Consider the following 22,126-nt stretch of genomic DNA (forward strand, 5'->3'; position numbering starts at 1 on the left):
TAATATAAAGCAGTCGTGTACAGGGGTCGATGTAATCCACTAATTCGTTCCCTGTAAAATTGCTGGTCTTGTTCCAAAATTTGAAACCATTGTATCTACATCAGAAGAATGCTAGATAAAATCGATCTTCCAGAGATAGAGAAAGAAAGAGGTAGACGGACAGAGAAAAAGAGAAGAGAGAGAGAAGAACGTTAGATAAAATCAATTTTGACGGGACTCGATTTCAGATCATGAAGGGATGTAAATAAATACAACAAGGTATTTAAATTAGTTACCTACTATCGTAGTGTATAAAATGTAAAATAATTTTTAACATTGGTACAATGAAATACACTATGTTCGTCGCACTACTGCGTATACTAATCGTAAATTCGGCGATAAGCTGGCAGAACCACTCGGGTGTCGGATAAAAATAATGTTGTGCGGTATTTGTTCCGGCCCTCTTCACACTGATTTCAAATTCCACTGACGTCAAATTTACCTTCCACCCCTTTGGGGAGTCAATGAATAAAGCACCATACTAAAAATGTGCCATTTTTTATTCTTCTCTCTCCCTTCTCTTTTTGTTCTGCCTGTCTGTCTGTCTCTTTCTTCCTCTCAGTTGTGGTTAGACCTAGATGGGAGAAGGGTTTCACCAGCGTTAAATGTCCAGGGTGAGATGCATGTCACGTCGGCGTCTCTACAACTCAAAACCTGGGACTCCCAGACAAGAATTCGCAATCGTAAATATTAAGAAAAGGAATGAAATAAGGAATATGGAAAGCCATACCTGAAATAAGACACGACATTGAACTAATATACATGCGTGGCTTTGTAGTAAGAAGTTTACTTCCCAATCTCATGGTATCAGGTTCAATCCCACTGCATGGCACTGTGGGCAAGTGTCTTCTACTGTAGCTAAGAGCCGATCAAAGACTTTTGAGTGGATTTGGTCGACAGAAACTGAAAGAAGCCTGCCATATATATATGTATGTGTGTGTGTATGTGTGCGACTTTATGCCTGTGTTTATGTCCCCTAGCGTTTGAAAACAAGTGTTGGTTTGTTTATGTACCCATAAGGTAGCGGTTCGCCAAAAGAGAACCGATAGAACAAGTAAAAAGTTTTAAAGAAATAAGTACTAAGGTCGATTCGTTCGACTAGAATATTTCAACGTGGTGCCCCCCCCCCAGCATGGCCGCAGTCTAATGATTGAAACAAATAAAAGAAAGATACATGTAGACACATCAATAATAATTTCCGGGTGATGACAGAAACACATATTAGCAATGTATAATTCATTTAATAAAAATCACCGTATACTTTTTTTTTTCAAAAAATGTGAGATTTTCTAAAGCAACATTTTATTTTATTTGCCCCACAAAAAAAAAACAGAAACGAGAATGAAGCTAAAACGAGAGAGGAAATGGAAGGAAAAAAAAAACAGGAAAACAAGAAAAGTAAAAAACGCAATGAAGGAAACCAGAATCGTAAAGATGCTCCAGAAATACATTTTATTGAAATATGTGTCCATAGAAGTGTTCAGGGTCTAATTAAATGATTTTTCTTATTTCTTTGAACACGAAGACTGCATCCTACCAAATTAGATCACCAGCTATGTCATGTATATATATATATATATATATATATATATATATATATATATATATATATATATATATAATATGTGTGTGTATACATATATATATATATATATATATATATATATACATATATATTATACGTATATGTATATATATGTATGTATATATGTATATATACATATATATATATATATATATATATATATATATATATATATATATATATATATATATATATATGTATATATAAATTGATGTATGGATATACACATGAACAAAACATATATACACACTCGCGCGCAAATACAATATATATTCATGTATATATGTGTGGAGTAAAAATGACACAGGCACACAGATATATATATATATATATATATATATATATATATATATATATATATATATATATATATATATATATATATATATACATATATATATATGTACATATATATATATGTATATATACATACATACACATGTATATACACATGCATGTAAAAGTATAATATATATATATATATGCATATATATTTATGCGTGTGTGCATATACGTGCGTGTATGCGTGGCTGTATTTAAATATATACGTATATGTATTTAGACAAATTATACATGCATATATGCGCACATTACGTACCTATAATTACACTCGAATTTACAAGTGTATGCTTAAATGCATGTACATATATGCATATTTTACTCGTGTGTGTGTATGTAAGTACGTGTACCTGCGTGTGTATTTGTATGTGTGCGTGTGTTGGGGATGTATTTTATAAGTAGGAATGTTAGAGATATTGCAGTCAATCTGAATATTCTATCCGAAATCGTGGGTCATATTTACAAACTCCATTGTCTGAACTTATTTGCATGGATACATGTTATATTTTATGATCGCCAATTTAAATTTACTTCTTACTAAATCTCACCATTTTCCCACAGTTTCTTCATTAAGCTCTTTGGCTTTTATTTTCTTATTTCCGGCCGATGTCCAAAAGTTTTTCCCTGATTTTATTTTTCTCCATTCGTTTTCGTGACTCTTCCAGAATTCTTGCGATTGCCGTGAGTGGTGCGTTGATCGAGTAACCTTGACGCCTGTTCATCATATGTCTATCGTTATTAGTGATCCAGCACCTACACACTGGGTCAAAAAAGGGTTCATTTTCAAAGTCGTCTTTTGTGATGCTGTAAAGATCTTTGTTCGTGGATGTGTCTTGTCTTTTCTGCAAAGCTGGATACAATGTTAACAACTTCAATTTCTTCTCGCCATCAGTCTTCGTAGCAATATTACCATTGTCATTATTATAGTAATATTCGTCGTTGTTCTTACCCAAGTCCTCTTCGACGTCATTGCTGTTTATATCATTTTGAATTTTATATAGAAGTTGTTTAGTTTTAGAACCTTCGCCAGTAACACCCCCACTGTCATCAAAGTCACTGCGAAATGTGCCGTCGTCGTAGGCAGATAATTTTTTATCTCCAGTTTCGTAATCATTGGAAAGGAATACTGAGTTTAAAGTGTCAGGCCGATTTCTGCATAGAACCATATTTGGAATCATTAGAGAAAGTAGTACTGACATTATAAGTATTGATTTCAACATGGTGGCACGAAAATTATTCAAAAAATTGGTCAATCTCTGTAAATAGAAAAAAAAAGAACGAAAATATAGACACAAAAGATATATGTAAATATATAAAAACAAAAGGATAAAGAGAGCAAAGGTAAGGTTGAAGAATTATTAATTTAAAGGCACTAGGAAGAAATAATTGTAATAATAATAATAATAATAATAATAATAACAGCAACAACAACAACAACAATAGTAATGGTTTCAAATTTTTCCACAAGAGCAGTGATTTGGGGGAAGGGGATGAGTCGATTACATCGACCCCAGTGTTCAACTGGTACTTATTTCATCGATTCCGAAAGGATGAAAGGCAAAGTCAATCTCGGCGGAATTTGAACTCAGAACGTAGCGACCGGCGGAAATATTGCTAAGCATCTCATCCAGCACGCTAACGATTCTACCAGCTCATCGCCTTAATAATAATAATAATGATAATAATAATAATAATAATAATAATAATAATAATAATAATAATAATGATGATGATGATGATGATGATGATGATGATGATGACTTCAAATTTTGGCACAAGGCTAGCAATTCTGAGGAAAGTGCTATGTCGATTACATTTACCCTAGTACGTAACTGGTACTTATTTTATCGACCTCGGAAGGGATGAAAAGCAAAGTCGACTCTGGCAGAATTTGAACTCCGAATATTGAGACGGAGGAAATGCCGATATGTATTTTGTGCAAGAGTCCTCTCTCTTTTCCTTTCGTTCTCATTTTCACTCACGGCATTTCTCTCTGGAAATAAACGGCTGTTTTTGGATCTAGAGAGGTTTTTCAAAGTACACACACACACACATACAAACATGCGGACACACACAAATGTGTGTGCGTGTGTGCGTGTGTGCATTTTTTTCGGCGTTTCTAAACATCCAATTTCAACCAAGTTGTTTTTTTTTTTCCTTCATCTACAATTTTATGTTTAACTATTATTATAATAACAATTAAAATACCACACATAATATTTTCAAACACAACATGAGTTTAGGAAATTGGAAACGAGAAAAATCGAGAGTGTAATTGTTTCGTAACAAGTTGAAGACTTACTATTTGAGAACAGCAAATAACACTGAACTGGAATCAACGTCCGAGTTAAGCAAACGCCATTTTCCCAGTAGCGTTGTTAGTATTTCCGTGATGGAATGTAATTTGAAACAGTGAACAAACAGCAAAAGAAACCGAACCCAGCATTAATATTTAGGATAAATAGAAGCCATTGTTATATTTGTATTTGTTCGTTTAGTCATTGATGAAAGTGCAAAAAGAAAATGGAAACACAAAGCCTACTGAATCTAGTAAGGAGTGGGTAATACGATTCACTTTAGACAAGTGCTTGCTGTCCATGTCTTTTGCTCTTCTCGAATGTTAAAAGCACTGCTTGCTATATATATACGTTTTTCAAGAAGGTCGTAAAGAAATACTATGTGTACGGCATTTGTCGATGGTACGTTGGATTACACAAAAGAACTATTGTCACAACGAAACAGCAGGGGAGCCTCTAGGCAGCCGCTCACCCGACTAGAAAGAGCGGCAACAGTCATTTGTAAATCACAACACAATCATTCGTAAATCAGAACTTTTTTGATTTAAATAAAGAGCGGTAACAATCATTCGTAAATCACAATGCAATCATTCGTAAATCACAACTTTTCTTATTTAAATAAAGAACGGCAACAATCATTCGTAAGTCACAACACAATCTTTCGTAAATCACAACTTTTCTGATTTAAATAAAGAGCGTCAACAATCATTCGTAAATCACAACGCAATTATTCGTAAATCACAACTTTTCTGATTTAAATAAAGAGCAGCAAAAATCATTCGTAAATCACAACACAATTATTCGTAAATCACAACCTCTTTGATTTAAATAAAGAGCGTCAACAATCATTCGTAAATCACAACGCAATTATTCGTAAATCACAACTTTTCTGATTTAAATAAAGAGTAGCAAAAATCATTCGTAAATCACAACTTTTCTGATTTGAATAAAGAATACATTAGGTGATATAAATTAAAAAACAAAACAAAAAACATTGGGATAGACACTGCCTTTTTCTCAATCTAAATTGACTTGGAGTTAAACAACAATAACAACAACAACAACAACAACAACAACTACTACTACTACTACTACTACTACTACTACTATATTCCCAACCTTGCACCGTCTAATGGAGGTGGATTAACAATAAATATAAGTTGAAGTTGCTTATGCCAAGTCCAATTTTGAATTCCTGATTTCAGTATTTGTAAGATATGATAGTTTCAACATAGCACATGAAAACATTTTCACATGCCATATTCTCACAGAAAAAAAAAAATGCTTGTTTTTAGGGCCTTAAATCTTTGGACGCGGAAAGGGGTTATATTCGCTCCATGTTCTCTGACCGATAACCGCGTAAAGTAGTTTTACCCCATGGCTTAAGATATTTTTTTGTATGCTGCGAAAAGCGGAGACAACCTCAGTGGTACTTTTTACAAAAGACAACTTTTCAAGTTTTCTTAGATCTTTCACGTATTTAATATATATATATATATATATATATATATAAAAGGGTAAAGGTACGTTCTCGAGTCATGTCGACACATAAGAGCCGGTTTCCCCTTTTATCATGGCGTATAAATTCCTCACCTCGATGGAACGCCGGTCCGTCAGAGGATCACTAATTTTTGCCAGCTGAGTGGACTGGAGCAACGTGAAATGAAGTGGTTTGCTCAAGAACACAACGTATCACCTAGTCCAAGAATTGAAACCACAATCTTACGATCATGAGTCCAACACCCTAACCACTAAGCCATACGCTTCTACATTTAATCAAATATCACTTTACAGAGCAAACATCAAATACTTTTAGTGGTGAATATGAAAAGGGAGTAGAGGAGTAGAAAATAGCACTTCCATTTTTTGTGTGGATGAGGACCACGGAACTTAAGTACGCATTGAAAAAGTTAAATAATTCACTCCAAAGTTAGATCCAAGCTTCAACAAACGCTGATTTTCTTTCTGTTTCTATAGTAGTCCAGCACATAAAAAAAAAGGTAATGAAATTAAAATTAACAACAGAGCCGCAGAAAAATTAGTGGTTATTTACGTTGGTAAGAAAATTGTAGAGTGAATTTCGTGAGTCTGGATGTCCTTATATATCGCTGTCGTGTGAAGAGAAGGAATCAGACGTACAATGGCTCTAAAGCCTTTGAGAACTTCAAGAAACGTAGCTCACAAGCAAAACCCGTTTACTATGTCTCTTATAAAAAGATACCAGCTAAGTTGCTTGTGCGGAATCCATCAGTCTTTTATCACTTGGATAAGAAGTTTCGTCAGACCGTTCATCTGTAGTCTGTACCGATGGCTTCCACTCCGATTCTTATTCTATAAATTCTACATATGCTGGGAAAGAGAAGAAATCGGACGTACAATGGCTCTAAAGCCCTTGAGAACTTCAAGAAAATAGGTCACAAGCAAAAACTTTTACTGTGTCTCTTATGAAAAGATGCCAGCTAAGTTGCTTGTGCGGAATTCATCAGTCTTTTATCACTTGGATAAGGAGTTTCGTCAGACCGTTCATCTGTAGTGTGTACCGATGGCTTCCACTCCGATTCTTATTCTATAAATTTTACAGATGCTGGGAAAAGTTTCCACTGTCTATTTTCGATAACTTTTTGTGTAACATTCGGTTTGATATTTGTTTCGATTATACGACAAAAGGCAGCGAGCCGGCAGAATCGTTAGCACGTCAGGCGAAATGCTTAGCTGTGTTTTGTCTGCCGCTACGTTCTGAGTTCAAATTCCACCGAGGTCGACTTTGCCTTTCATCCTTTCGGGGTCGATTAAATAAGTACCAGTTACGCACTGGGGTCGTTATAATCGACTTAATCCGTTTGTCTGTCCTTGTTTGTCCCCTCTGTGTTTAGCCCCCTGTGGGCAGTAAAGAAATAAGAAACGTTAGCACGTCAGACAAAATTTCTCAATGGCATTTCTTCCGGCCCCTAATATTCTGAGTTCAAATTTCACTGAAGTCGGCTTTGCCTTGCATTCTTTCGAATTCGATAAAATTGCCGGCCTTTTGCCAAACTTTGAAGCAGATATCACATAAAATAGAGTTCCGTCTCTCAGATAATTTTCTTCAGAAATTTTTCTGCGATAACCTAGTACCAAAACCTGTTTAAATTGTGCATCAAATCCTTATGATGGGAAACTGAATGTTGCTATTTAATTAGAGTTTCAAATTTTGGAACAGGGCTAGAAACCTTTGAGGACAGCAGGGCGGGGGGTGGGTGGGTGGGTGGGAGGGAAATGATTACATCGACTTCAGTATTTGACTGCTGCTTATTTTATCGATCTCGAAAGGATGAAAGGCAAAGTCGATCTCGACAGAACTTGAGCTGAAAAAGTAAAGATAGACGAAATAGCTATGCAAATTCAGCGCAGCTTCCCACCTTATGCTGTTATTTAATTATATGACTGTTAATATTAATACGAAGAAGTTGAAAATTAAAAACCTCGGAATGTTTTATTTATAAATTATCTGTGATTATGAAGTTGATATCGAAGTAATTATCCATGCTGTGGTCATTGCTCTTTCTAATCTTTATATTTACATATGATGTTATCATTACTGTTGATGAATATATGCAAAGAGCCATTATAATACTAGTTGTAACTAAATAGGCGACGACGATGACGACACTGATGTTGCTGATAGTGTCAACGGTAATTGTTGCTGTTGCTATAGTGATGATGCTAACGGTATTGACTATGTTGATGATACTACTGAAGTTTATTATTATTATCATTATTATTATTATTATTATTATTATTATTATTATTATTATTATTACTATTAGAAGACACCTTGGGGCAAGTGTCTTCTACAATAGCCTCGGGCCGACCAAAGCCTTGTGAGTGGATTTGGTAGACGGAAACTGAAAGAAGCCCGTCGTATATATGTATATATATATATATGTGTGTGTGTGTGTGTGTATATGTATGTGTGTCTGTGTTTGCCCCCCCCCCAACTTCGCTTGACAACCGATGCTGGTGTGTGTTACGTCCCCGTAACTTAGCGGTTCGGCAAAAAGAGAACCGATAGAATAAGTACTAGGCTTACAAAGAATAAGTCCTGGGGTCGATTCGCTTGACTAAAGGCGGTGCCCCAGCATGGCCGCAGTGAAATGACTGAAACAAGTAAAGGATTATCATTATTATTATCATTATTATTATTATTATTATTATTATTATTATTATTATTACTATTACTATTATTGTTATTATTATTATTACGATGGAATTTGTGAACACATTAAAGGTGAAGTTGATGAATAATATTAATGAGGGTTATAATTTTATGGATTTCACCATTGCCATCATATAATTATATAATGGTTATAATTTTAAAGAAATTCGACAACGAAATCGCTATGCAAATTCAACGCCAGACTTTTCTGTATTTTTATTAAGTGGAGAAATGACTAACCTCTTCATGTAAAACATTTCTTAAATATTTTAACTTCAAAATCGATAATTCTTAATTGATCTTTTCGAATTCAGCCAATAACCTCCCACTAAACAACCGTTGCTGATCCTTCCGTTCATGCGTGTTAACTTAAGAATAGTCTTTACGAGATGTCGTTATAAATTTGTATCGGAATCCTCACATTAACATTCTCGTAAATCTATGATTTATTCTAATTAGCAGTTGTTCCCAAAAACCCTTGCACTCTATTTCCATATTGTTAAACAGCATCTTTTCATACACAATTCTCACAATTGTTCACGGGTCCATAATATTAGCTTTCTCCAGGCACTATAAATTATTACTTGAATAATCAATACCTTTTAAAATGTCCGCGAAGTAATCGCTCTGTTGGGTTGTCAGATAAATTTGTTCGTTTTTATTCCCACTATTTAAAACAAAAAAATAAATGTAGTTAAAAGCTTGATTCCTAACCACATAGTTCCAGGTTCAGTCCCACTGCGTGGCACCTTGCGTAAGTTTCCTCTACTACATCTTCGGGCCGACATGGGGCCGGCTAATTTTAAACAACCTCAAGTGTAACAGACCGAAACTGTAATGATAATTGGAAGCTTGACTGATGAACCACGAATGATCCATCCTGTTTTTATTGTCGTCCGTTAGTTCTTATTCCGGTTTTTTATTTATATATACAAATAGCGGCGTACATACACCTTTTGCTCACCTTATAAGCATTATCTAAATCCTGTACGACATTTTTCTCCTTTTAATCCCCCATGTACAATCTTCTTTCTTTCCTCTTTTCTTTTTCTCGCTCCTCCTCTCTCACATTTCTTGGCATTCTCCTACTTTTATCTCTCTACTTTCCTTCGTTATCTCCCTTGTACCTTTCCCTCTGTCCCTTCCTTTCTCTCTCTCTCCCTCCCCCCTCTGTTTCTCTGTCTGTCTGTCTGTCTCTCTCTCTCACTCTCTCTCCTTCTAGTTCCTTCCCTAATTCTTCAATTCATCTGCCCCTACTCTCTTTGTTCCTTCCACGTGGCCGGTGCTCGGCCAAGTATAATCTTTCTTTCTCGGTCTGACCACTGCCCGTACAACGCTTTATTTTCCTGTCTCCTGACTTTCATCTATGTTTTGCCTCAAGGCTTTCACTCCACACCTCAGCTCAGCTCAGCTTACCTTGTCCTTATTAGTCGAAAGACACCTGTTGTTATTCTCTTCTTGTTTGTATTTGTAATCGTGTAACATTTTCTCCGTTTTCTCGTTTTTATTTGTCTGTGTTGTAGTACACAATCGCTTGCTTTCTTCCCAAATTTAATGCTCTTAGCTTAGATTTTTGAGGCCTCCAATTTTGAACAGTCTCAAGTGTAATAGACCGACACTGTAATGATAATTGGAAGCTTGACTGATGAACAGAGGGCTACGAATAATCATTCCTGGTTTTTCCTGTCCGTTTTTGTATCGTGTATCTGTCCGTATGTTTTAATTGTCGTCCGTTACGTTCTTGTTCCGTTTTTTTTTTTGGGGGGGGGGATATATATATATAATATAAGTATAGTCGTAATTAAAGCATAAATTGCGAATACCCACCTTAATAATTTATGTGTGTGTTTGTGTCTATTGTCCACCACCGTGTGACAACCGGTTTTGATTTGTCTACGTTCCTGTAATCTAGCAGTTCGACAAAAAAAAAAAAAACTCAAAAAACTTTAGAATAAGTACTAGGCTTAAAAAAAGAAAAAAAAAATACTAACAAAACTTAACGAAAACGAACGAATTTATTTGACAAAGCACGTAATTTATTTCAGTGAGTGGTTTTCGAAATACTTGGCAATCCTGAAGAATATCTACATATTAAAGTGAACAAAGAACTGAAATTTTGTGGTTCTTAAATTTTATTAGGTTTGAACTTAAGTTTGGAGCTTTGTAGACTAAAGCTGACGATGGGAAAATATTTTCATAGATTTGGCACTTGATGTCGAGAACTATTATTGAAAATTGCCACCACATTCCTTAATGCATTAAACTGAGAATATGTTTAAGAATACATTGCTTGGAAACACAGTGAAGCAAGTTAAAATAGTTTGCAAACTAAAATCTAACCATATTTGGCATGTATGATAGAGTTAAAGTTGAAAACAAGAACTGATATGAAAAAAGAAAAACAATTCTCTTTAGTATGTATTAGTAAATGGTGTACCAAAAGTCTATCAAGTACTAAAGAGAAACTGGACAAATTCAAGCTAATCTCTGAGAATTTGCAGATTTTCGATGTGTTTTATCAAATTTGATTAACACCAAAAGAAAGCGAGAAAGACCGAGAAATATATATATATATATATATATATATATATATATATATATATATAAAAGCGAGAAAGAGCGAGAAATATATATATACACACATATATATAAATATATATATATATATATATATATATATATATATATATATATATATATAGAGAGAGAGAGAGAGAGAGAGAGAGAGAGAGAGAGAGGGGGGGAGGGAGAGGGAGAGAGGCAGGCAGAGAGACTAAGAGAAAGAAAGAGCGCAGGAGAAAGGAACATTTACTGACAAACAGGCATTGACTTCTACCACGCAGATATATCATCTCATCTCACTGCCACTTCTACATTGGTCTCTGCTAATCTGAATTAGCTGGTTGCACACAAACAGATTCACACATCTATATTCCTTTGGTCACACTAATAGTTTCTTCCCTTTTAAGACCTCCATCACCAAAGACTTATTGCAAGTCATTCCTTCTGACAATTATCATACTAACGTCTGGAATTCTTTCATTACACCCAGGTTCATCCAATTTTTGTTTACTGTAAAGTCAAGGAGGAAAGGAAAGCGAGCAGAAACCTTAATTTCTATCGAAGTTTTCGAAACTGATCGGTGGAAGGGAGAAAATTATCCTTAAATCGGAGACTTCAGATGGCAGTGTCAGACTAACTGGTGGAGGAAGTCCACTACCCCAAATCTCAGAAATATTACAAATCATCATCTCTTCTGAAGTTTTAACAATCCCGTCAAACCACCGTCATAGATTGATATTTTATTTTATCAACCCCGAATTGATAAAAGGTAAAATTGACTGCAGTGAGATTTGAACTCAGCCGTAACAAATGAGAGTACTATCTTGAGTGGAAGGTCTCATAGAGCTGGCTACCCGGTTTCAATGCGGTTTAATTGACCGTGACAACTTATATGGGACGCCGGTCCGTCTCAGTGAACTGGAGAAATGTGAAATAAAGTGCTTTGCTCAAGAGCACAACACACCGCCGGGTCTGGGAATATTTTGTCTCATGCTCTAAGGCCTCTATCAATTCGCCACACTACAGCCAGACACCGAAGTACAGCAGTTGATATGAAACATCGAACTTATTCTGTTACTGCTCTTTCTCCGCTCACTTATCCATGAATAAAAAAATATATATTTAAGCCATACTTACAACATAAAGAACTCAGACAGCCAGCCTCAGTGACAGCTCCTGAAAAATAATAGAAAAACAAACATATTATTGTCATGTCTTTTTTTGTTTTACTAAACGTATCATGCTTATATGGTTATCTTTTATCTTTCATCGTTTACTTGTTTCAGTTATGCTGAGATATCGTCTTGAAGAATTTTACTTGAACAAAGTCGACCCCCAACACTTATCTGTTTCTATCATTCTCTTTTGCCGAACCACTAAGTTACGCGGGCGTAAACAAACCAATACCAGTTTGTGAAGTGGTGTAGGGGAGACAAATACAAAGAAGTATATGCATATGTACTTACTCTCACACATACACAGACACAAACACGCACACATACAGTTTCCGTTTACCATATTCATCCACAAGGCATCGGTCGACTCAGGGGCTATTATAATATTATAATAGCTTCCTTCAGTAATATCCAGTCATTTTAAAGCTTTTATAAATCCCCCCCCCCCTCTCTCTCTCTCTCTCTCTTTCGCTCACTTTTACACACAAAATCCAGACATATATATTATAATAATTAAAATGATTCGTTATAGATGGCCAAATGTTTCGCTCATGCACTTTCAAATGAATGAAAAATTTGGGGTGGTCGATGGAATTCGTACTTAACTAAGGAGACGAACTATTTGGTATCATAAACATAGATCACGCAAATTTATTTTGAAAGGAAGAGGAGTATATACGAGAGAGAAAGTTTTATGAGTTAGAGAAGGTTGGAGAAAACTAGAAGCACAGGGACACACATAGAGATATATATAAGAATTTAGGCATACAAGACACTACGGAAGAAATTTATTTCCCAGTAAATCAAATGAAATGACCTTGTATAAATTTCAACTTCTCACACAGATGATGTGTTGGTGTAGCTGTATTCTATTGAAGTGAATATAGTGAATATAGTAAATATTTCTTGCGGGCCAACGGTGGGATAAAATGCAATGTCGAAGCTGACTGGAAGGATTTAAACTCCGTCAGTAATCAACGAAATTAATTACTGCTCAGTGCGTTACCATCAGTACCACCTTTACAGACCTGATGTTATCACAATTTATTATAGCGGTTTCAGACTTTGGTATAAAGCCAGAAATTTTAGGGAGTGCGGTTAATTGCATGTTTATGGTTAAGTCTGTAGAGGTGCAATGGCCCAGCGGTTAGGGCAGCGGACTCGCGGTCATAGGATCGCTGTTTCGATTCCCAGACTGGGCGTTGTGAGTGTTTATTGAGCGAAAACACCTAAAGCTCCACGAGGCTCCGGTAGGGGATGGTGGCGAACCCTGCTGTACTCTTTCACCACAACTTTCTCTCACTCTTACTTCCTGTTTCTGTTATGCTTGTAATTCAAAGGGTCAGCCTTGTCACAGTGTCACGCTGAATATCCTCGAGAACTACGTTAAGGGTACACGTGTCTGTGGAGTGCTCAGCCACTTGCACGTTAATTTCACGAGCAGGCTGTTCTGTTGATCGGGTCAATTGGAACCCTCGTCGTAGTAACCAACGGAGTACCAGTAATTGGCAAAACCTTTAGGACTTTCCGAACTTGAGACGCTTTTGAGATAGACACTTAAACGCACACTGACGCAAATAATCAAACACATAGACGCAGTGGATGGCAGAACCGATAGAGCACTGGACAAAATGCCTCAGAACAAAATATCTGATGCCTTGAGTTCAATTCCTAGTGAAGTCGACTTTGCCATTCACCAGTTTGCGGTTGATAAATTAAGCGTTAAATGGTCTTAATTGACTTTAGTCCTTCCATAAAACCCACAGCTTTATATTAGTATTAGGTAAATGCTGTGTCCAAGTGGTTAGAGACTTCAGCTCACGATCATAATATAGTGGGTTCAATTCCGGAACTAGGAGCATTTTGTGTCCTTGAGCAAGTCACTTCAGTTCACGTTACAGTTTACTCAGCTGAGAATGAGTACCACCCTTTGACCCCATTCTCATATCGTGGATTGTGACAGTTGGATCAAAGCGTTTGAGGGAGGCGAGATGTCTATATCTGTAGATGACAGAATCAATAAAGCACTGGACAAAATACTTAAGAACAAAACGTCTTGAGTTCAATTCCTGCCGAATGCCGATTTTGCCTCTCATCCGTCTGGGGTTGATAAAATAAGCACTGGATTGATTTAATCGACTTTAGCCCTTCCGCAAAACGTATAGCTTAGTGTTTATATTAAATAGAAAAATCAATTATACATTAAACAATAATACATAAACTGAACAAAACCAGCGGCAGTTTGTCCATTGATAGTTGGATATATTGGATGTGAGGAACAATGGCAGATGTGAACAATACTGTACAATAAAGCTGAACATATCTAAAATGAAATATAAGCTTTGACTTGGTGATGCTGATGGCATGAACGTGCTCATAAACGATTTGACAATGAATTGGTAAATAAAGTAAAATATTACAAGATCAACACTGCGAGAAAAAGAATCGGATATTTTAAAAGAATAAACGAAACCGTTGTTGTTTTAGAATTGTAAAGTCAAATTCCTGTCAATGAACAACTTATGATATATGTATGCCAATATATTCTGTATTATTACATAACAACACACACACACACACACACGCTTATCTATCATTCTATCTATCTATCCATCTATCTATCTATCTATCTATCTATATTACACAAATTATGACTGTAAATTATAAAAGATTTTAAATGTATAGGTTGTACGTGTTTCTCTTATCATCCGTGCTAAACCAATCTATCGGTGTTTAGTTCGATCTCTATTCAATTATATACTTTTCTTATTTACTCTTGAGAGATGAAACGTAACTTTGACCGCAGCGGAATTTCAGCTCGTAATGTTAGAAGTTCGGAACTAACTACTATAGTGTATTTAAGCACTTCTGTTTACTCTTTCAATATTATCTTTCTAAAAAGCGAAATACTGTGAAAAAATTCGAAAAAAAACAAAAAAAAAGAAGACCACCAAAAAACAATGTGATACGTTTGAAGATATCTAATTTTAATCAATTACAAATTAAGTTGTTCTAAACTGTAATAGATTATAGCTTTTATTCAATGCAATAGATTAACGTTAATCTTTCGCTTTTGGATTTGATTTGCAAGATTATTGATGTGAACTCGTGTGTCGAACCAGATTTTGTTGTATCTCGGGAGGTTCATTATGTCAATAATACACATTCGCACTGGTTCTATATTAATTTTTTAAATTTTTATTAGCCAATTGGTTAACTGTTTGACTAATTAACGAATCAAACGTTTGATTAATCAGAAAGTTAATCAACCAATGAGTTAAGTTTGCCAAAGTTCTTTCGTTGCCATTAGCTTCAATGATATGACATCTCTACTCCAGGTAAGTTTTGACGAGGTCGCGAATGGGAAGAAGAAGACAGACAAGAATAACTTATTGATTAATCAAGTAATGAAACAATCGATTAGTTAATTGGTTAAATTGTTTACTAATTGACGAATAATAAAGAAGTGAAGTAAAACAGGTGTGTGTGTTTATTATTGGCATAATGACCCACCCGTGATATAACAAAATTAATATGAAATCATATGATAAAAATGTATTATTTCTCACTGAAAAGTTTACGAATTTATTTCTACTGCTTCAAACGGCATACAGTTTTATAGACTTATATAACTAAATTAAAACAAACAAACAACAAAAAAAATCAAACTGTATATAAATACCCATATTTTTGAAAATATAACGTAAACATTCCGCTAATTGGATTATTAATAAAAGGTTAAAACAAGTAGAGTTCTGTTTGACGTGTTGCTTTACCTTCCCGCCATTCATTCATGTAACTCAAAAATATTTGAATCAATATTAAAAGAGAGAAAAAAAATATATGATCGAAATGACATGAAAAAACAAAAAGGTAAAAATAATGTCGCATATGTTGTCAGTATTGGAATGAATTTCTTCCTATTATTATAAACATAATCACAGTCACAGATATCTTAAAAGAAATTATGATGCTGTGCGTTTGTTGTTGGCACTCCGTCGCTTACGACGTCGAGGGTTCCAGTTGATCCGATCAACGGAACAGCCTGCTCGTGAAATTAACGTGCAAGTGGCTGAGCACTCCACAGACACGTGTACCCTTAACGTAGTTCTCTGGGATATTCAGCGTGACACAGTGTGAGAAGTCTGACCCTTTGAATTACAGGCACAACAGAAACAGGAAGTAAGAGAAAGTTGTGGTGAAAGAGTACAGCAGGGTTCGCCACCATCCCCTGCCGGAGCCTCGTGGAGCTTTTAGCTATTTTCGCTCAATAAACACCCACAACGCCCGGTCTGGGAATCGAAACCGCGATCCTACGACCGCTAGTCCGCTGCCCTAACCGCTGGGCCATTGCGCCTCCACGCAGCGCGTTTATATGACTATGAACATAATTGTATTACGTTTCATCTTTCTCCGCAGACCATTGGTCCTTTGAACAGGGTAAAGTTACATGATTAATATTTAATATTCTTAAACTCACTTCCTTGTTTGTGATTCCCTCACATCACCGCAGCAACCTTTTGATATCGTAATATCCCCACTTTCACACGGAGGGGCAGTGCAACGAAACATTACATACTACAATCTTTACGATAAATAAATGTCATCAATCTTCCAGCTTTTATATTGACTGACTTTTTCCGCAGCTGACCATCACCAGTTAACCATATATTTTAGGTTTTGCCTTATTTCAGTTGTATATTTAAGTATAGCGGCGAGCTGGTAGAATCGTTACCGTGCCGGGAAAAATGCTTAGCGGCATTTCGTCTATCATTACATTCGAAGTTCAAATGCCGTCGCCGAGATCGACTTTACCTTTCATCCTTTCATGGTCGATAAAATAAGTGCCAGTTGATTAGTAGGAGTGTGGGTTAATGTAATCGACTTACCCACTCCATCGAAATTTGTGGCTTTGTCAAAATTTCAAACCAATATCATAATATCAAAGTATGGAAAGCAGTGAGCTGGCAGAAACGTTAGCATGCCGGGCAAAATGTTTAGCGGCATTTCGTCCGCCTTTACGTTCTCAGTTCAGACTTTGTCTTTCATCCTTTCGGGGTCGATAAAATAAGTAGCGGCTGAGTAATGGAGTCGATGTAATAGACTAACCCCACCTCGCCCGAAATTGTTGGCCTTTGCCAAAATTTGAAATCAAAGTATGAGGCAGCGATCTGGTAGAATTCTTAACACACCGGACAAAATGCTTAACGTAATTTCGTCCGCCTTTACGTTCTCAGTTCAAATTCCGCTGAGGTCGACTTTGTCTTTTATCCTTCCGGGGTCGATAAAATAAATACCGGCTGAGTACTGGAGTTGATGTAATCGCCCGAAATTGTTAGCCTTTGTTAAAATTTGAAATTCTTTAATACGAGTCAGCGATCTGGCAGAATTGTTAACATACCGGACAAAATGCTTAGCATCATGTCTTTCGACTTTACGTTCTGAGTTCAAATGCCGCCGGAATCGACTTTGCTTTTCATCCTTTCGGGGACGATAAAATAAGGACCAGTTGAGCACTGGGGACGATGTATTTCCTTCCCCGAAATTCATGTCTTGGGCCAAAATTTGAAACGAATATTCATAATTTTAAATTGGTTTTTGTTGCTTTATTCTTTCTCTACAGCTTTTGGTTGCTGGTTTTGAAATAAATTTTACCTCTTTTTCAGTCATATGACGATGGAGTGCCAAGTAGAAACACCGAACATCTTATTTGACAACCTAGTATTTGAATGAAGAGATATTTTAATGATGCTCTATTTTATTGCTGAATTCGCAATAGTTTATAGAGAACCTATGGCTAAATATTTTAGTCAACCAGCGAACCGGTGGTAAAATTCTGTTTAGCTAAACTAATTGGTTGTTAAGATACTGGCAACATACCATGTCCTATAGCAAGCTTCAGTATAATGGAATAGTTGTCAAGTTGTGGGTAGTGATTCAGCAACACACACAAGTGTCACCTGTAAACAGGTGTTTGCTCACTGAAGCATGATTAATTAAGAATATGAACTACAACAAATATATTAACTGTATGAAGTAGAATGTAACAGACGAATGTTTTACTATGATAGCACTTTAAGCAAATGGATTTAGTGAATTTGGTAGATATATTTATTTTGTTATATTTATATGTAAATGTGGAGGTCATATATTCATATATAAGAGAAGAGAAACGTAAATTTGTTACAGTCATGGTTTTAATAAAAGTATTAATGAACATAAGTGAAACAATTTCGCAATAGGAAACAAAGCCATATCATCAATTTACCAAAGCCTCCCCCACTCTCTCTCTCTTTATGACTTTTATCCAAATGCGTGCACACTTACAATAATATTCAAATTTGTAAGCTGATATATCTAACCTCAACAAATCTCCAGATGATTAATCGATCTGGATGCTTAGATTATTGTCAGCATGTCATAAGGAAATTAAAATGTTACCTATAGAGCAGCCTCAGTTTGTATGTTCTTGTTGTAACTCTGATTAACCCTGATTGCGATAATTCACTGTGATACTTATGTTACATGTAATAATATAATGTATAAATGACATTGGACTGCTTAATGCCATCACTTAATTGAAGACCTGTGTAGAAAATATTAGCGTCCAGTTAGTCTGTATGCGAATTAATTTTCTAATTTCTCTAGCAAATTGAATCGTAAGAGAAATATTTTATAATATGATTTTGAAGCCAGTAGATGGTTTATAAGTATATGAACGTATATTCATATGTTAAAAATAATTTAATATGCTATTCTCGGATATCTCTCACTGCTGGTTTATCACTAACCAAATATGGTGAACTGTAGATGAATCATTACTGTAATTATCAAAATAAACTGAAATTTTCGAGACTATTGAGGAAAATTCCCTTTTTTATCCTCGAGAAGGATTAAATTATTTGGATCACAGTTAGTTGTTTGGACACACAGACGTATAATATGTAAAATATTTATTAAAAGCTGAAACAGCGTGAGTAGCTACCTGGAGTTTCTCCTTCCCGGTCATCATTAGAAGACTAGAAAGAAAAAAAACCCGAGTAGCAACACAACCATGAATAACTAATATTTCATTCTGCTTAATGGTATTGAGTAATTATTTTTTTCCACTTAATTGTAGTTAACACCAGAGCTAAACCACCATATACTATACCATACACACATACATACATACTTACATACACATATATAAACAATAAAACCAACAATACTCTTCAAAATGTATCGATGCTGAAAAAGGTTGCTAGTATGAATTGGATTCTACAAAAATCATACACTTAGAAGAACTAAAAGAGAAACACAATAATTGAAAAGAAAATTAATTGTTGAAGAGAATATTAACAAATGTCTCATCATATTCCATGACAATAGAACCAACAGTAAGAAAGTGTGGGTGACCTAACTAGAAATTCTCTTACCTTGCCCTAAGCTTCAAAATTTCATTTTAATCAAAGAGTGTTTCTAAACAAAGAATATTTTTATCCGTGTATTTGGAAACCTAATTTATGCAAGAACTTGTTCAGGATATGAAAAGTATTATATAGGACAAAGAAGAATGACATTAAAAAAACGAATTGTACTGTATAGATAGCAAGTTCGATTGCGTCGTTAAATATTCAAATACAAATTTTCCCTTTATAGCAATGTAGTGACAGAATATCTGAACAGTAGCGGATAAACAAGGGGATCCATTCAATAAAAATATCAACAGTGCTTAAATGTGCATATGTAATTAATCAATTAATTAACATTAATATTTATTACTATTATTAATTGAAGAATATGAATATTCCACTTATTGACTCCCATATTACTGTTAATAACAATAAATTATTACCTCTCCATCGGTAGTTACTTATGAAATCTCGAAAATTCGTTTTTAATTACAAAGTTGAGAACATTATTAAAAATGTGAAACCGGTAGATTACTAAAACATTTCGATTTTGTCAGGCTTTCTACAAATATGTTCTTATTTCACCCCGGACAAAATGCTTAGCAGCATTACTTTCGGCTTTACGTTCTGAGTTCAAATTCTGCCAAAGCCAATTTTACCTTTTTCCTTTCGGGGACAATAAAATAAGTACCATTTGAGAACTGGGATCCATGCAATTGACTGTCTCCTTCCCACCAAATTTCCTGTCTTGTGCCTACAGTGGAAAGGTGTTTAATTTTTCTTAATCAGACTCTTTCATCATGTTCCTTTCTTTCTCAGAGATACGGATATACGCACGCACGCACATACAGGTGAATACATAAAATCATATCTGTTATGGGTATCAGAATCGGTGGGCCGGTGGGCAAATACACTGTTTGGTGTTTGGTGGCGTCTCTTTACATTCCGATTTCAAACTGCTCCCGATTCAGTGTCGTCTTTCATCTTTGGAAAGTCGATGAAATAAGCAGCAAACAAGTACTGAGATCGATATAATCGACCATAGCTTTAACGGTAAAGTCTCAGTAATAGTAAATTAAGAAAAATAAATAATATATAAATATTTATTTATATGTATACATATATACAAATATATATATATGTGTTGATGTATTCGTCTATGAGCGTGTGTGTGCGTATATATATATATATATATATATATATATATATATATGTGTGTGTGTATGTATGTATGTATATATGTCACATTCTCTTTTAAAAGGTGAATGAATGACACCTATAAGTTCTATGTCCAAGGAGACATTAATGTTGGGTGAATCAGTGCAGTAGAGGTTTTTTTTTCTCAGGCATGTGGCAAGAAATACTTATGTTGAGATTAAATTCACATCCTTCTAATATAAATGTGTATTGAGCACGTTTTCTTTTTTTTTTTCTTTATTTGTGCGCTGATATATAGGGAGACATTTATATCTGTCTGTCTATCCAGTGACGCGAGAAGACTGTCGCCTATATTTTCGCAAGGTGACCAATTCATTTAGGTCATTTTTAGTGGTACAAGATGAATATCGCCACAAAAGGGTCCAACCACATTGCTTCTCTGCATATCTCGGCTGTTAAAAAAAATGGTACATTTGATAATTCCGTGAGGAATTATTAAATGCCATGGAAGACAAGGATGGGTGAAGGACCAGGAACAAGCGAATCCAAGCAAACTCAACACCATATTCTCTCTCTCTCCCTCTCTCCCTCTCTCTCCTCTCTCTCCTCTCCTTTCTCTACCTCTGCCTGTCTGTTTGCCTGTCTGTCTGTCTCTATTCATCCGTCTATCAGTATCTATTTATCTACCTATCTGCACACATGCACATATAGCTGGATTCAATGAATTATCGATCATTTGAGATTACGACAACTATCAATAATAACTTCGATTTATAGCTACTTAGAGCAGTATGTTGCGGGATACTTCTTTTGTGCGATTTTTTAATAGTCTTTAATAATATTTGAAAATAGATACTAGATTATCTGTAGATACATAAATATCATACCAAGAGTAAGAATAAGAGGCTGCGCAAATATATATTTATGAATCATATTTATTATGCTCACTTGAGATTTAAAAGCAGTACTTTGTACGCTTTCCAGCCTTAGAACCATATGACTTAATTATACGCACTGTCTATTCTATACAGTTCTCTAACAGCGAGAAAAAGTTCTCACAGAAATGAAACTTTAGCTTAGCATTGTTTACTTTTTAAAGTTATTTCACAGATTTTATATAGAAATTAGCGCCTGCACTGGAAGTTAAGACATTTTGTATATGAGTATATCTACGCAAACAATGCAATCGAAGATAAAAACTTGATAAAGGGTGTATATGCATATCTCAGAAGTTATTGCGTCTTTTCAGTATCATATCCTACCCATTAACCAGCCACGAACACATAGCTTATATAGGTGCCATGTAAGAATGGTATATCCAAGTGTATTACACGGTTATATTTGGTAGCGTATACGAAACGTCGTAATTTTCAGTGTTGCGT

General features: G+C 35.2%; 1 protein-coding gene across 1 annotated transcript in view; it reads right to left on the bottom strand.

Annotated features, from left to right (window-relative positions):
• Positions 1-2,031: 2,031 nt before the first annotated feature.
• The window catches only part of LOC106876985 (uncharacterized), a 53,216-nt gene continuing 33,121 nt past the window's right edge, over positions 2,032-22,126 (bottom strand). The window contains exons 2-3 of the mRNA XM_014925758.3: positions 12,155-12,193; positions 2,032-3,219 (exon numbers count right to left, since the gene is read on the bottom strand). Of these exons, the coding sequence (XP_014781244.1) occupies positions 2,557-3,183 (627 nt within the window). The 5' untranslated portion in view covers positions 3,184-3,219; positions 12,155-12,193 and the 3' untranslated portion in view covers positions 2,032-2,556. The remainder of the gene's footprint in view (positions 3,220-12,154; positions 12,194-22,126) is intronic.

The sequence above is a fragment of the Octopus bimaculoides genome, chromosome 4, assembly GCF_046866305.1.
Source record: "Octopus bimaculoides isolate indiv1 chromosome 4, ASM4686630v1, whole genome shotgun sequence".
Classification (NCBI taxonomy): Eukaryota; Metazoa; Mollusca; class Cephalopoda; order Octopoda; family Octopodidae; genus Octopus; species Octopus bimaculoides.